General features: G+C 36.2%; 1 protein-coding gene across 1 annotated transcript in view; it reads left to right on the forward strand.

The window, feature by feature from the left end:
- Nucleotides 1-15,250, forward strand: part of CABCOCO1 (ciliary associated calcium binding coiled-coil 1) — a 117,490-nt gene extending 102,240 nt beyond the window's left edge. Inside the window, exons 6-8 of the mRNA XM_044239595.1 lie at nucleotides 8,608-8,730; nucleotides 9,135-9,275; nucleotides 14,853-15,250. Of these exons, the coding sequence (XP_044095530.1) occupies nucleotides 8,608-8,730; nucleotides 9,135-9,275; nucleotides 14,853-14,927 (339 nt within the window). The 3' untranslated portion in view covers nucleotides 14,928-15,250. The remainder of the gene's footprint in view (nucleotides 1-8,607; nucleotides 8,731-9,134; nucleotides 9,276-14,852) is intronic.
- Nucleotides 15,251-17,412: the final 2,162 nt, after the last annotated feature.

Here is a 17,412-nt window from a genome sequence, read left to right on the forward strand (position 1 = left end):
CCCAAATGTAAACATCATGCCTTCTGCGAATTTTCTTTATTTAAAAATTAAAGTTGAGGTTGACTAAAGTAAATGACTACATTTTCGTGGTCTCTTATTTCCTTGATGCTAAGGGTTACCAACTGATTTACAACTTCCTGTGTTGTTTTTTAATCTATATTTGTCAGCACATTTTTAATGTCAGATTACTTAAAATAGACATCTTGGGTCTAAGAGGTCAGGAATAATAATATTATGTTGACTTTTCTAAAGACTTCATAGCACTCTACAAACATTCTGGTTTAGCCTTAAAAAAAAAAAGCTTTTTATTTCTAAATGAAATTAATTTCAGTATAGTTTTAAAAAATTTTTTTGTTTGTTTTGGAGGGGTTTTTAGTTTTACTTTTTTTTTTTTTTTTTTTTTTTTAACTTCCAACGGATGATGACTTCAGGACCGAAGTGCAAGTCAATTGGTATGCTTTGAAGTTAAGTAAATTACATGGATAGCTTTATCCAAATAGTTTCAGCCTCCTCTTACTCAGGTAATTTAAGCTGTGAGAATAACAGGAAGTCCCATGAAAAGAGAAAAACTAGAACCAAAGACTTAGGGTTCCTTCATATATTGTAGTTTCTCTTCTAATCATTATGACTTTCTGTCTCAGATGATTTTCTGCAAATTCCAGGTACTTGTTCAAAAAGAGTATTCTCAAATATAAAGCCCATGAACTAATTTCATCTTCATGGAACCTATCATAAGATATAATTAGAATGAAACATATATAAAATCAATTTTTTAAATTTATATATGAAAATTCAAAACCAGCTTCTCAAAGCAGCAAATATAATTGCATAACTTGTCTTTATCATGCTGACTAATTTACGGATCCTGATACTTAATTCTTGAAACAGGAGATAATTTAGAATATTTCCTCAATTTTAAATATTAAAAACCATCAAGCTTTAAATAGAATGCCCGGATGAAGCTAAAACACATTTATCCATGATGAGAACTGTTTGAAATACTCTACACTGAGTTCAGGGATATCCCTTTCAGAGTGTAACTTAGTTAGCTAAGCAAATACACCCTGAGTTGCTTTTTGTTAGTTATTTTCCAATTATTTATAATAGAACCAACCATACATTCCCTCTCTCACCCTAAGGAAGTTGCAAGATAAGGTCAATCTAAGAATCAAAAGTACAATGTTGAACTTAGCAGTTTGAAGAGGTCCGGTGTTCCAATTTTCACAAAAAGGACATTCTAAAAAATGTGTCCAATAGGCCCTAAGTCCTCACCTTTGATGACATCTGTTAAAGGAAATCTTTTGGGCGTGAACTCAGTTTGGACAACCACGGGCCACACTGGATGCTGAAAAACGAAAGGTGAAAAGAGTGACACATTGGATGGGGAAGGGTGAAGAGGCCGTTTTTCTAATTTTGAAATTTAGATGTAAACATCTCCTTTTCTAAATAGGTGGTTTGCCTTAGTCTCGATCAGGTCACAGAACAACTATGTTATGCTATCTAGGTCTCCAGAGAAAAGTTATCTGGGTCCGAGGAACTCTCCAAATAAGGTGGCATTGAATACATATTTGGTAATTTAAAGGCTGTAACTATATGGAAACAGGGTGACAACATGTTCTTATTAACATACTCTTCTCCATTAGCTGGACTCTTGGGGCAATGTTAATTATTTCATACAGAAATACCACGGACCGATATTCTCAATATGGCTACTCTACTCTTTCTTCCAGTGCTGCCATTAGAAAGATGATCCTTTCAATAATAACAGTAATTATAAATAATAATAATAATACACCTTTGGGTTTAATAATACTTTCCCTTTGAAGAACTCCCAGAATTTTCATCCACATTATTTAATTTGTGCTTGAAACAATTCAATGAAGTAGCCAGGTAGCAATTATCATTATCCTACTCTTACAGATAAACAAACTGAGACCTAGGGATTTTCTTAGCATCACACAATTAGGAATAGAGCCAAGTCTAAAGCCTATAATTCAGTGGTCTATCCTCCAGATTATTGCCATCTTTAGAAAATATCTGGGTATCTGAAGAACTGTTCAATCCCTCAGGAAATGTTTACACCAGAGCCAGATCAAAACATCTTTTCCTTTTAAATTGCATTTACACTACAAGAAGGTACTTTTTTTTTTTTTTTTTTTTTTACCCAAATTCATTAGAGAGGATTTTGTTGTCTGAGGTCATTAAGATAGGAGTACTCACATTTCTTTTCGAATTGTAATGTTGGCCTTAAGCAGAACTACGCTTGGAAATACTAGAGATGTCTAAAATACCCTGGAATCAGTTTCTTTAGTTATTTCACTTTAAAAAAAAAATTCAAGCCCAAGTTATAACAAAAGATCTAAATAAAAATGGGCACAAGGTGTTAACTCGAGTGTCCTAGCCAGGCTGCAATTTGGTTTACTGTGGTCCTGCCAACTTAAATTCCTCCTTGCCACTTCATCTGGAATGGGGAGTCTTCATTTCCTGTCCTAACTTTTCGTGGGTCACTGGTCACTGTTGAGGTGATCAGCGTGTGGATCTGATGGTCTCAAAGCTCTGTTAAGTTATAGATGTTCAAACTGCCAGTGTGTTGTGGATAAAAATAGAAGTTGCTATTAGATGTCTATTCATACCCTGCAGAAGCCTGGCAACATTTTGAACCTTTTCAAAATGCAAATACTGCATATTAAGCACAGGAAAGAAAATTAATGTGCTGCATTTGCAAATTTATTTCCAAGTCAAAAATGCAAAGGGGGAGGAGGACTCTTGTAGCAGAATTGATATTCTACGTTTATGGGGTATATTAAGAAGTTTGTAATGGCCTGAACACAAAAGAAAACACTTTAGAAATGGATTAATTGAAGTTTCTCTGATAATCTGAGCTTTTGAATTTCCTCTCTTTTGATTTTAAATTTATGGCCTCAGTATGACATTACCAGAGTTTATTGCATTTTGCAGGTGGCACTCATATGTTGTTACTTTTTGCGTGGTATATTGTGGGCAATGGGTTACAATTTTTGTTAAAAATTTCCAGAACCACACATGTACCTCTTCATTAGACTTGCAAATGAGTAATGCCTTTTTTCAAGGGGAGAAAATAGTTAAAACATTACAGGAATTTTTTTGCCTTTTTTCCTTAGTATTGGGAAATGTTTGCAATAAAGTTTGCTTTTTGAAACTTTGACATTTTGTAGTAAGTTTTGATTTACATATGAAGTCATCATCTGACAATTTGAAACAAATGTCTTTTTAAAGCATACCAGTTTTTTGTACGTATTTCTATCGCTCCAAAAAGGTTTAACAGATTTATCTTGCTTTCTGCTGTTCAAAACAGTGGAGAGTTGTCATTTCAATGGCATTTTTAATATCTTGAATATTTTAATAATTGGATTTAATAATTTAGTAATTGCCACCTTGATCATGGATTTTATCAGTACAACCACTATCCACAAATCCACCCACACTTTTTTTCAAAGAAAAATAAAAAATAAGTAACAATAAACAAAAACATTAAAAAAAATAAAGGATAACAAAAACAGTAAGCCAGACTTCGTACTATCATTAACACGAACACATAAAATAGAAAAAGAAAGCAGGTAGTAACACAATTTTCAGATACAATTTTTATACTTCTCAGACACAATAAAATCTGGAGCAGATTCTAATTCCTATAAGCATTCTTTAAACCTACACTGACCCTGTACTTAGTTCCAGGAGGACTCAAAATTCCTATCACTTATTCCCATGATAGATGTCCATTTCATATTGAATATGTAAAATCTTAAAAGTATTCTAGTGATTTCATTTGGCTTGTAAAGTAAAGATCTTGGATTTTTTAAAACCTACATAATGTTTCAGTGATGAAATTTTGTACTTACGAGTATTAAATTATGCCAAAAAGCCATTTACTTGATATTCTTTAAATACCATAGCACAATTCAACTAAAGCTCAGATTGTAGACCATCTTAAATAACACTAATGCAGTGTGCACGTAATGAACAATATAGCTAACTTAAGTTAATTTTCATGTAACAGATAACATCTGGAGGAAATGTATATTGGTAAGTTATGCAAAACTAATTTTCTAGCGACCACATCTGTAGACGTTATTTATTGTATGTTCACTTAACAGTCCATTATTCTGTTTAGAAATCTATTCTCTTCTTTATTAGAACTTTTAATGTACTCACCTTGGTTCAAATGGTCTGCTCATTATCAGAAAAAATATAAATGGCATTCACATGGAACAACATGATTGTTTTTATTATATCCATTTGTGTGCAAGCATTCAAAAATGGCAAGAGAAACACATTTATTGCCTTACATTCAAAGTAATATTTAGGGGGTATTTGAAAGTCAAGCAAAACCAATCATTTGGCCAAATGGATGTATGTGTATAATCAGAAACTCCTGATTTTTAATCTCAGCCTCAGGCCTCAGGCAAGTCACTTAAAGTCTTTTCCTTTGTTTCCTGCTCTGAAGATTATGGGTGCTATTCTCTTAGAGAAGAAGAAAGGGTGCTTGCTAAATCAGGGTACCAAATAGGAGAGTTTTTTTAATAAACATACTTGATCCTTTTTCTGTTTTTATTTTCCTAGGTTTAAGAGGTAACATATTAGACTTTTGAGGAAAAAAATATGAGACAATTACAATGCTACAGGAATGTATAAAAATAGTTATAAAACTAGCTTTATTTAATTTGCCTCGACTATTCATAGACTTGAGGAAATTATAACGTTCTTTCAGAAAATATAACTTAATAAAGCTGACCATGTCTTTCTGTTTTAAATAGATTTTATTACAGAACCAGTGATGTTGTAAAACATGAGGTTTTGTTAAGAAAAAATACAAAGGCCTAATTGTATTTTTTTAAGAAAGTATTGCATCAGACGGTTTCATTTAAACATATTTGCTAGCTCTCTGCTCTCACCACAATTATTGATTCTAATTTTCCTTAAACTTATTTTTTAAAAAGACTTCTTAATGGGGGAAAATCACTATGATGCTTCTGGCACTAGGTTTATTTCAAACTTATATATTTGACAGTATGTCTTCTTATTAATGAGGTGACATTATATTTACCCCCATCTAAAACTGGGGCATTTCTTTCCTTTGTAGTATCTTAGTAACAAAGCCAAATGTAACTCTTTGTGAAAGAGAAAAATGTGGCTATGATTTGGTTCACTGATAGTATGCAAAACACTCTGAAGAAATTCTCACCACAAGTTTTTGTGCAGGAATTAAATCAAATGAATAGCTGTATGAGTTATGAGATATATTCATAAAAATCAAGCAAAAGAGGTTCTTGAGATAAACAGGAGTTCCACTCCACCAAAAAAAATAATTAATTAATTAATTAAATAAAAACGTAGGGCTGGAAGTGGCCCAGGTTCCCAAGTATGTGCCTGCTACACACACACACACACACACACACACACACACACTGCCAAAGACCAGGAAAACTGGGTAATTGGCAAGTAGTTCAGATGAGCCTCGTAAAGAAATGCAAACCACAGAGGTGTGAGGGACGAAACTTGCCCACAAATGTGTCTCTTGCACTTATGTGTACCATCCGATGGAAGAAAAGGCATGAGGGGGGGGGATCTGTTACCACCAGGATGCAGAGGTGATCTGCTGAGAACTTCCACGACAGGGTCAGAAAAAATTCGCAGAAAGTCCTAGCCTGTGTGTAGAAAAACAGAGCTGCAAGACAGATTTGACAAGAGCAGCAAAATAAAATTCTGCTTCAATAAAAGAAATATTTTACCTTGAAGGTTTGCTCATGCTTTCCTTCTCTGGGCATACAGTAAAAGCAGCAAACCCTACTGGGTTCCTTGCTCTCTGCTTTCCAATGACTGACTCGCCACCACTTCCCCCAAATTTCCATTCCTCACCCTCTGTGAGCGTGTGCACCACTCATTAAATGCTTCATCATCCACCCTTGTCTCTGGATTCCCATGTGCAGCTTATTTATTTTACTGATAATGTTGCAAAGAACACTAAATTATATTTAGCTGTTTCATTTTCCAAGCTTGGTAAAATAAAGAGCAATATAAGGTGTGGGAGGATGAAAAAAAGACACAAATAATTTTGTGGGAAGAAGAAAACATTTGCATGTCTCATTTAGGGGAAAAGATGACTTGTGAACATGATGAAAGAAAAGGATTGTTCTATATTTTTTATATTTCTATTAATGTTTCGTCAATTTAAGAAAAATAATCTGGAATGATGTCACCTAACAGAATAGAGATTAAGTGATTAATAATAATCAATAATTTCCAAGTACAGCAACATGATGACATGGATACTGAAAACTGCACAGGCTGAGAAGTTGGCACAGTGGGGTTTAACTCCCAGCCTGGGCCCTCGGTGATGATTTGACCTTAAGTCAACCATTTAATCTCTTGGTTTCCAAATTGCCTTGACTATTAACTTCTATCTAACACTTCAGTCTTTCTCTAGATTTACTAAGCAGCAACTTCCCATAAAATCGAATTAAAGTTAATAATATGAATTCAGTATGAAATACATTGGGATGACCAAGCATTAGCTTAAGTTTTCTGGACATTCCCAAACCTATCTAAATAAAAAATATTATAAATATTCAATTATTAAAATTCAAAATGTTTCAATCATTTTGAAACATTACAACCTGTAAGTTATACATGATTTCATGTTTAACATGAAAGTTAACTTGAAATGATGTGGAGAAGAGGTTGGGTTATGGATAGTGGGGAGGGTATGTGCTATGGTGAGTGCTGTGAAGTGTGTAAGCCTGACGATTCACAGACCTGTACCCTTGGGGCAAATAATACATTACATGTTAATAAAAAATAATTAATCAAAAATAGCAATTAAAAAAAAAGAAATATTGTGGAGAACTTAGAAATGAATGGATGATGATTTCCAGTTTTTTCAGGTCCTGGAGGATGGTAATTACCTGGTGATTTTATGCATTTCCAGACTTTTGTCTTTAAACATGTATGTTCATGGTTTGTCTTTGTCAGCACGTGGTGGGTAGCTTCACCTCTAGGCCTCAAAAGCAAGCTCACTGTATAAACGAGAACATCAACGTACTGATGTACAGTGAGGAGTTTAATAGGGCATGATGATCAAAGCACTGAGCTCGGCACTTCTTTATAGATCAATGGAGATGGGAAGTCAAATTACGATCAAAATGTTGAATTGTTAGAATCATAATTTTAACAAAAGGAATTAAATGATTTAGATGTTTGCCATCATCAGTACCTTCCTCTCTTTCTCACCTCCAAGTCATGGTGGGATGGACACCACTTAAGTTGACTTCTTTGACTCCTATTTCTTCATTTCCAGTTTTGACTTACCATTGCCCTCCCTCAGTTTTGCCCACTTGCTATGCAATTCTGAAGTGCTCCTGGTGAGGTCTTGCCTTGCCCTCTGTGTTTTCGGTTGGTTTTGCAGATCTCTTCTCTGATTCATAGTGTACTGACTTTATGCATTAACCTTCAGAGCCTTTATTGTCTTCATCACCAAGTTCTCGGTGGTCACTTTGCCATTGCCCCCAAGAATGGCCACACTCTGCTGAGTAACGTTGATCACCATTAGTCTGTTGGTAAATATTTCAAGCGCCCAACCTCTGCCAGAACTGGAGAAGGTATACAAAGGATCTAAAGCATGGTCTCTAACTACAGAGAGCTTGAAGGAAACAGGAGGGGACACTGATGCATAAAACAATTAAAGATCAAAAAAAAAATTAAAGATCAAGGCAGTATAAAATGGAGTACTAAGCCACATAGTATAGAAAGAGAATAAGACAGTGGGAAGAATAAAATGCTAATTATCAGATACAGAGATACAGAGAACAAAAAGCAACAGAGAACTAAGAGGGCAGTGGTGTCAAGAATTCAGAGGAGAGGGACGCCTGGGTGGCGCAGTTGGTTTGACGACTGCCTCCGGCTCAGGGCGTGATCCTGGAGTCCCGGGATCGAGTCCCACATCAGGCTCCCAGCTCCATGGGGAGTCTGCTTCGCTCTCTGACCTTCTCCCCGCTCATTCTCTCTCTCACTGTATCTCTCTCTCAAATAAATAAATAAAATCTTTAAAAAAAAAAAAAAAAAAAAAAAAAGCCTTACTTGTTTGGGACGCCTGGGTGGCTCAGTCGGTTGGACGACTGCCTTCGGCTCAGGGCGTGATCCTGGAGTCCAGGGATCGAGTCCCGCATCAGGCTCCCAGCTCCATGGGGAGTCTGCTTCGCTCTCTGACCTTCTCCTCGCTCGTGCTCTCTCTCACTGTCTCTCTCTCTCTCAAATAAATAAATAAAATCTTTAAAAAAAAAAAAAAAAGAATTCAGAGGAGATAGCATTTAAAAGATAATAGACTTGGAACTATGTATAAACATATGCATACTCATGTAAAAATTTTATGTTATATTAATCATACATAATTATGTATTATATAATTTTAATTAGTTTAATTGATAATAGGTATATGATGTATGTTATGTAATATGTGCTATGTATTATATACTATATATTCATTACAGTATAGAGAGAGATGAATGAATTGGCCGAAATTGTGGTTAGTCACCAAAGGCTTTTTCATAATACAGCTCTTTTCTTCCCCTCCAGCAAGTGTTAGAGGTTGTCAAACCTTCAGGTGGTCTCTTCCCAGATCCTCTAGAAGAAGGAATCTCATTTGATATTTATTCAACATTCATAGAGACACCCCCAAAACTGGATACAGAAATGAAGGTAGGTTTCCTTCTGTCTCTTAATTCACCTGGTTTCAGCATTATATTCTCTATGGGCAGGAGAAAAAAAAAATGCTCTTCCGTTGTCTTTCCCCCTGATTTTTCCCAGCTCAATATAAACATTTCTTTTAGGGTTGACTAGCTGGTGGGCCAGCTGAGGATGGCTCAGCAATTTTAATCTCTCTACCTTCACTTTCCTCAAAGTAAGTACTGATTAGCAGCCCCATGACTTGATCTGTCCTGATGCTCATGAGTAACAGAAATGCAGGATAACATCCAATCAAAATCTTCTTCCAGATTGACATCGTTCCTTGTAGAAAAGCACCCAGGAGAGGACTGAGGGCACATATAAATCACTGAATGTTCCAGAAGTCACTTAAGTGTGCTTTCCTTTTAATATTCCAGGGATTGGATCAAGAACAAGGCCCTGAGGAATCTCAATCAGAAGCCAACACTTTGGCCATGGATCCTTTAGTGGGTTTCACCATCAAGGATATAAAAGCAGTGTTGGATCAAGTCACAGATGATATTGTAATTGGCATTCAGGTACTCACCCTTGATAGTGTGCTCACTTACTTTATTATTACTGGTTAATTAGCCAGCCTGAGCTTTAATGTCTGTAAACACTATCCACACTCTTCCAGCAAGAGTGATCCTTAGGATGGAGGACTTCAATTTCACATCTCCACGTAATTCACAGTTGAGTCATCGGAGACTCAATAAGATCACAAAACAGATTCACCAACAACACCTAGTGGTGGGGTGTGTTGCCAGTTTCCAAAATCCCCCACCATCAGAACCCAAAAAGTCACACTGTAAAGACTCCATGCCTGTCACACTCTAAACATGGCTCATACAAGAGTAAACCGAGAATGAACGTGGAATTTCAACCACGGTTTTTAGGTAAGTCTTCTCACCAAATTTGTAAGGAGAGGCCTTAAAATCCTTGAACTCCCTGTCAGGTAGTTTGTTCATTTTTCAGTACCATTAGTAGCTAAGCCATGTTCACCAAAGGCTGCATGGAAATGGGGATGGGACAGCTATCCCGGTAGCTCACGGCATCAATCAGTTTAACTTTATGTTTAATCTTTTTTTCCTGTCCAAACAAAACAAAAACCCATCTTTACCTAAACACAAAGATTTAACATCATTTTTCAGGCAAAATGGTTAAATAAGTGAATTGCATATTTTAAGAAGATTTATGATTTCTTGTAGAAATGACCATGAATCAATAGAACAACATACTACATGGTTAAAATATTAATGCATCTCAGGGAGGGATTTAATTGTTATCTGAACATGAGATGATATATGAAAAGCACATCATATTAACAACTAATTTAGAGAGAGCAAAAGATCGGCTTGGCATAAGCATACCTTGTTACTTGTCTAATCATCAAACGTTAATGCACTATTTACATGAACATTTAATGATTTGATACGAACAGAATCAGCCAAAGTCCTCAGCTTAATAAGGGGTGTTTAGTGTTTACCAGAAATAGTGGTAGAACACGTTTTACACAAAGCTTTATTGTTAACAATCCCATGAATGTAATAACTGGTTACTGTGTGGAAGGGCAGAGTGCAGTTGAATTAAACCGAGTTCAGAACATATCTCCTTTTTAGATTTGATAACATTTCATCTAAATATAGTTTATGTATAATCATGGCCCTGGGCTCCTTTGCCATCCTGCAGCTCTGAAATTATTGCTGAGGAACTACTAGACAGTAATAGAATTGTTTGCAGGCTCCCAAAATTGAAAACATCTTTACCAAGGCCATGTTCCATGTAGTGAGCAGTATATTTTTAACTGTTCATTGAATTTTTTTTTAACTGTTAGAGTTTGCAACACTTATACCACTACTCTATAACAGAAAGAATATGATTACTGTATGCGTGTGTTATTGTCTCTTTGGCCTGAAGCCAACCTTCCTGGCCCTGGAAGTTCATTAGCTGGTTCATCTAAATGCAATTGGGCATAGAAAGGACTTAGACCAGAGGTGGTGGGAGCAGATCTTTTAGGTGCCACAATCCTTTCCATTTTAAGTGGACTCGTGGACATTAATCTGGGCCAAATTACTGCTGATTTTTCAGTAAAATGGCTTGGTGATGTGGATTTATACAATGTCTCAAGATATAGCAAACCCCTTTATGTCTTTTCTCTCAACAGTCCTGGTAAACTACATGAGTAAGAGTCAGGCACTTCCCTGATAAGCAAATTGGAAAATGATAGACATGGAAAGACTAAATCATTTATCCAGCATTTCCAGGGTCAGAAACTGTTGAAAGGCCCCGAAAGGGAGCTGTGACCTGGATTCTAGTTCTAATCCCAGTGTTATCCACAAAAACCACACAACCTCTAATATCACAACCAGACTACTTTGGACTTTAATACTCCAGTGGTGTGGCACGATTTCAGTGTTTACCCTTGTGTCTTGGTCAAGTCCCAAGTTTAATTACTCTCTGCCTACCTAAAATTTTTCCCCTGTTTTAGATAGGTAGGTTATTTTCCCCTTCTAAACCCTGACTTCCAATGTTGCTGGCTCTTAAAATTGCAACGTTCCTGTTCAAAGGTAGCCACATGTCAGTGGTCAGGGTAGGAACATGCTGACTGACTGTAGGAACAGTTAATGAATTAATATTTGCAAGATGTTTTCAATTTTCCAATAGGTTTTTTTTCTCCTTTATTTAAGAGCCATGTTGTTATTATAATTTTTGGAGGAAACGGCAGTAGAGAATTCATGTTTTGAATCCAGTTTTTTTAGAGCTCCTTCTCCAGTGTGGTTTCAGGCATTTTCACTTTTTATAATTCAGAAATTTCAGAGAATGTAGTGTGAATCTTTAAATTTTTATGTTAATCCACTTATTTTCCCATTGACGCACTTTATAGTTCTAGAGATTTATTAAGAATGAAGTTATCTTGGCCCTGAGATGTTAATTAAAATTATACTGAATAGAGCAAACATTTTAAGCTTATATAGTTTAGGTATTATAATTTTAAAGATACATTCAAAATGAAATTATTTTGGCCCTGAATTGTATAATAAAAATTATACCCAATGGAACAAACTTTAATATATTTAAAGAATTACGTTTCAGAGAAATATGAATACTAACACTAAATTCTTACATTAAATGTTGGCTGTTGGCCCTGTCCAAGCAACAGGGCAAAATAATGTAAAAACCTTGAGGGAAGTTTGCCATCTTGGGACTTGAGGTATTTTTAGGTCAACTTGAATTTCCAGGTTAGAAAAACTGAATGGGAGAACACCTCAAGGTAGTGGTCAGTGAGAGGATACTGAGCCCAGGTCATGGGTTTTCTTTCTTTTTTTTTTTTTTATTAGGTCTTGTACTATTATTATTTTTTTAAGATTTTATTTATTTATTTGACAGAGATCACAAGTAGGCAGAGAGGCAGACAGAGAGAGAGGAGGAAGTAAGTCCCCCTATGAGCAGAGAGCCCAATGTGGGGCTTGATACCAGGACCCTGGGATCATGACCCGAGCTGAAGGCAGAGGCTTTAACCCACTGAGCCACCTAGGCACCCCAGTCATAGGTTTTCCATTCTTACCTTAAAGGCAAAAGAAACTTTCCCTATGCTAGTGGTTGTGGGATAGCTAATCATCTGTTCAGCAGCATTTGAAGAATAACATGGAGATATGGTAGACTAATGACAACCTCGTTCTTGACCAGAGCAGGAGGCTTTTCATCCAGACTCTGCTGGTTGTACCTGAACTGAAGTACTGATCACCATGGTCTAGAGATCTGAGATGTCAATGCTATTTGGCACAGACCTTATCCTCACGAACCTTCTCCCCCAAGCCCACACCCGTGTCAATGATTTTTGTTCCGGTGAAATACCAGAGAGGTCTCCGGGTTAATGTGCAAACACTGGTGACACAGTAAAACAGAAGCTGGTGTCCTTAGTTGAAAAAAATGAAAGTATAAGTGGACATGGAACACATTAATTGAAAGTGGGAAGAGTTAATTAACTGCTTAGTTAGAATAATGTTTCTCAATCCTTTGGAATTGTGACAAGATTATTTCTTCAAACCATTTCAATTTCTATATCATCTATTAGGTTGCACACCAGAAAGAAGCAGGAGTAACATATTTTAAAAATATTTCACAGTCATACTACTGAAATATAACATTGGTGAATATATCAGAAAATTAGGAGTTGGAGTTACGAATTTAAAAGTTAGCATGTAATGTTAACATACTTAATTTTTAACTACTTAATTTTTCAGGTAAGAACTAATACCCCAGGTGGCTAAGTGACTTATCCAAGGCTACATAACTAAATTAATCCATCTCCTAGACCGGTGCTCTTTCCACCTCTACTAAAACCATGACCGAGGGGATTAGTGATTTCTGAAAAATGACAGAGTTCCTTTATAATCTGGAGACCCAAGTTCATTCTTCCTTGCCTCCTCACCCAACCACCAAGAAAGGAAAAAGGGAAAAAAATGAGAAACCAGAGGCCAGAGCCTCAGGTAGGGCTTGATAAAACTTGAATCAGGGCACCTCGGTGACTCAGTCGGTTAGGTGTCTGACTCTTGATTTCAGGTCAGGTCATGATCTCAGGCTGCTGAGATGGAGCCCCACGTCAGGACTGCACTCAGCAGGGAGTCTGCTTGAGAGTCTCTCCCTCTCCCTCTGCCCCCACCTCATGCATGCTTTCTCTCTCTTTCAAAAGTAAATAAATCTTTTTTTAAAAATAATAACAATGAGGGATGCCGGGGTGGCTCAGTTGGTTAAGCGGCTGCCTTTGGCTCAGGTCATGACCCCAGCGTCCTGGGATTGAGTCCCGCATCGGGCTCCTTGCTCCATGGGGAGCCTGCTTCTCCCTCTGCCACTCTGTCTGCCTGTGCTCACTCTCTCTCTCTGACAAATAAATAAATAAAATCTTTTAAAAAATAATAATAATAACAATGAAAAAAAAAACTTGAATCAAAAAGACAGATACTCACATAAGGATCTAGAATTGTTAACATCAATGATCTTTTCAGAAATATCTTTTTTTTTTTAATTCTTACCATGAAAGTGAAACAAAATCTTATCCGATAAGGTAACCAGGGTGTACAATTCAAAACTATCTATTACAGTTACACTCATAAATAAATAAAGAAGAATGAACATTTATATGTAGCCCAAAACAGTATTTTATTTTTTTAATGTATTCTGTATAAATTGAAATAACAGAAGTTTCTCAAAATGCAGTAACCCCAAAGACATCAAATTATGTTATAGATGTTAACATTCTAAACTTCAAATTGCTTATTAATAGTTATGTGTATGAACTACTCCTCGTACGGTCGTAAACATTTCTTAAATCACCTAAACAAAACACCAGTTTTGCCACATCGTTCGCCACTGGCTTCTCGATACATAATTTTATTATCTGTCATGAGAAAGGGAAGACATTTCCGGGACTACTAATGTTCAGATAATGTGGAAGGATTTCTGGAATTGTGCAGGTAGTAATGTCAGCCCACAGAATATCACTGCCAGAGGCTAAATGCTATCACAGCTGCAGCAAACACTCAAACCTGTCAGCAATCACGTACTTTTTTCTACCCAAACTGTACCACAAAGTGGCATAATTCCAAGAGTTATAATGTATGATGAATATTCTTAATTATGAGAACTGTTCTAATTGTGAGATTATTTGTGTTGTGATTTCACAACAGAAGCTTTCTGAGATCTCATTTAGAAGGTATTACACAGGAGACAAAAACATCTTGGCACAGGGGTGGGGGGAGCCACGACGCCGCCCTCACTGAGCCCAGAGCAGTTATTCTGATTCGGTGCTTATTGGTAAAGTCTGTCTGAAAATACAGATAAATTATCCTATCTCCCAACACAAGGCTATGTGAAAAATGGCTGTCCAAATACCACTTCCTGTTCACAGCAGCCATGCTATACGTCGGGAATGTGCACAGAAATATGATAAAGTTTATCACATCACTACAGGCTGAAACACGGCTCTGTCTGCAAAACAGGAAGGTGTGTGAGGGATAATGTCTGTCTTTAGGCACTATAGTATGTCAAAACCACAAAGACAATGTGCAGCAAAAGATAGCTCCATCATAACCACTTTTTTATGATTGTCTTCACAGACCGAGATAAACGAAAAGCTGCAAATACAGGAAGAGGCCTTTAATGCACGAATAGAAAAATTGAAAAAGGCCTGAGGACCCAGTACAAGGAGAGCGATGCTAAGCTTCACAGAAACAAACACAACCAGCCAGAATAATAGACCCTACTTAGCAGCCGAACTCCTTCATTTTGTTGGGAGAGGAAAACCAAGGTCCACATTTTATTATCTGAAGTAATTAGAAAAGTATTGGCCCCCATTTTGCTATCTCCTGTCCCATAACGGCCTCCAAATTTATGGCACTAAGGGTAATAAGGACATTTTGTATACAAGAGTTTGGAGAATTATATATAAAAGTACAATTACTTTTACGATACTCCTTTGACATTTTGACTAATAAATGCTATTCATCTTCAGGGAGAATGAAGCCAACTTTTTTAAATAAGGAAAAATAATAATAATTTTATCCATATTGACCCAGTGAGCTGCCGCATTACTGGAGCCCTGTGAACAGATACGACACTGCCAAGGATAAAACATGCTAAACAATAGTAATTAAAATGCATATACTATGGGTTTTTTTCTCCCCCTTAAATCACTTGGTTTTCTTATTTAAACGTTTCAGTGTGAAGCCAATTTTCTGAAATTATATAATGCAGTTTGAAGCACTTTAATTTATTCTGTACTGTATTTGTTATTTCTAATCTTGTTACTCTCCCAGGAGAATACATGACCTATATAAAAAGAAGCAATGTATAAATGGTTATTAAAGACCAACCTATATATAGATTGTAAAAACCTTAAATACAAATCAAACTCACAGAGCTCTTAAAATTAACTGTTATATTGCAGTAGAATGATTGAAAACACCTCAAGCCCCTTAAATATGCTTAGTAAAATATGATTTTAGAAGAAAAATATCCATTTGCCAACTGATTGTTTCAGGTTGGATAAATTAAAATAATAGCTAGCTAGATCCTTTCCAAATTTCTTAGACTTTAGAGTATCTGAGAATGGAGAGCATTACTGGGAAGGGGAGAGTTCCTTCAAGAGCTCTCCAGTTTAGGAGTGTCTGGGTGGCTCAGTCAGTTCAGCGTCTGCATTTGACTCAGGTCATGATCTCATGGCTCCTGAGATGGAGTTCCACATCAGGCTCCCCGTTTAGCTGCTTCTCCCTCATCTTCTGCCTGCTGCTCCCCTTGCTCTCTCTGTCAAATAAATAAACAAAATCTTCTTTAAAAAATAAATTTTGAGTTGATAAAGGAATATACACACTCAGTTAAAGACAACGACAACAAAGTATAGACAATGAAAAATACATTTCACCCAAGCTGGGTACCCCCATTTCTCTCCCTATGAAGCGAACATGGCTTTCAGTAAAATCTTTTTTTTTTTTTTTAAGATTTTAAAAATCTTTTTAAATAATGCTGAGTTTGATCCCAGGACCCTGGGGTCATGACCTGAGCCAAAGGCAGGCATTCAACTGACTGAGCCACCCAGGAACCCCCCAGTAAATTCTTGAGGAAGTATTTTTTATCCATTTAAATAATTGGATACTTGCATAGAGCTATCTTTAAAAAAAAAGTAATTTGCATTGTTCTTTTCATTGCTCCTTTCATCAAATAATATATTTTGGAGATAATTCCCTATCAATACATTTTAATGACCATACAGTATTTCATTTTATCAGTTCCATAAGTTTTTAAACTAGTCCTATTGATGAACTTTTTATTGCTTCCAGTAACTTACGAGCACAACACTACTTTGCCATTTTTATGAACATGTATGATTGTACCTATAGGATGAATTCCTTGAAAGGGAAATTCCTAAGTCAAATTTAATGCTTTTCAAATATATTTCACTTATCACTACATTGTTACCAACAGCAATCATTGGCCAGTTTTTTATCTTTGGTACTCTCCTAAGTAGAACATAATGTCACAGTGTTGTGTTAATTTGCTTTTATCTTCTTATTCCACACAGATTGAGCAACACTCATATGTTTATAAGCAAGTGTGTGTGTGTGTGTGTGTGTGTGTGTGTGTGGTAAATCCTCCTGATAACCCTAAGGCAGAGAAAGATAGGTATTATTAGCCTCATGTATGGTTGTACCTGTTGTGGAGCCTGAAGCTTAGAGAAATTATTAACTTGAACCGAGTTGCACAATTAATAATGGATGGATCAGGGCTTTAAACCCAGGTCTGACCTATTTTATAGATGAGGAAACTGGAACACAGGAAAATTTTAGGTACCTTTCCCATGATCACACAGCCAGTAAGTGGTAGAAACAGGTTTTGAATTTAGGTCGCTATGATCATAAAACCCACATTCTTCACCTTTATCTTCATTGAGTTATCTCATTGTCAATATGAAACAAAGTGAAAACTGGCCTTTCTTTTTTGTAGTAAGTTATAATAAAGGAACACACTCATTTTGTTGTTACCATATTAAGTATTTAGAAATGTTGCCCAAGAAAGGAAAGTATAGCTCAGCTCTGTTCGTTTGTTCATTCATTCATTCAATCATTATCCTGTCCATAGCAATTGAGTACCAGGGCAATGAGTAGTGAGCCAAACAGACAT

Source organism: Neovison vison, chromosome 2 (genome assembly GCF_020171115.1).
Source record: "Neovison vison isolate M4711 chromosome 2, ASM_NN_V1, whole genome shotgun sequence".
Taxonomy (NCBI): Eukaryota; Metazoa; Chordata; class Mammalia; order Carnivora; family Mustelidae; genus Neogale; species Neogale vison.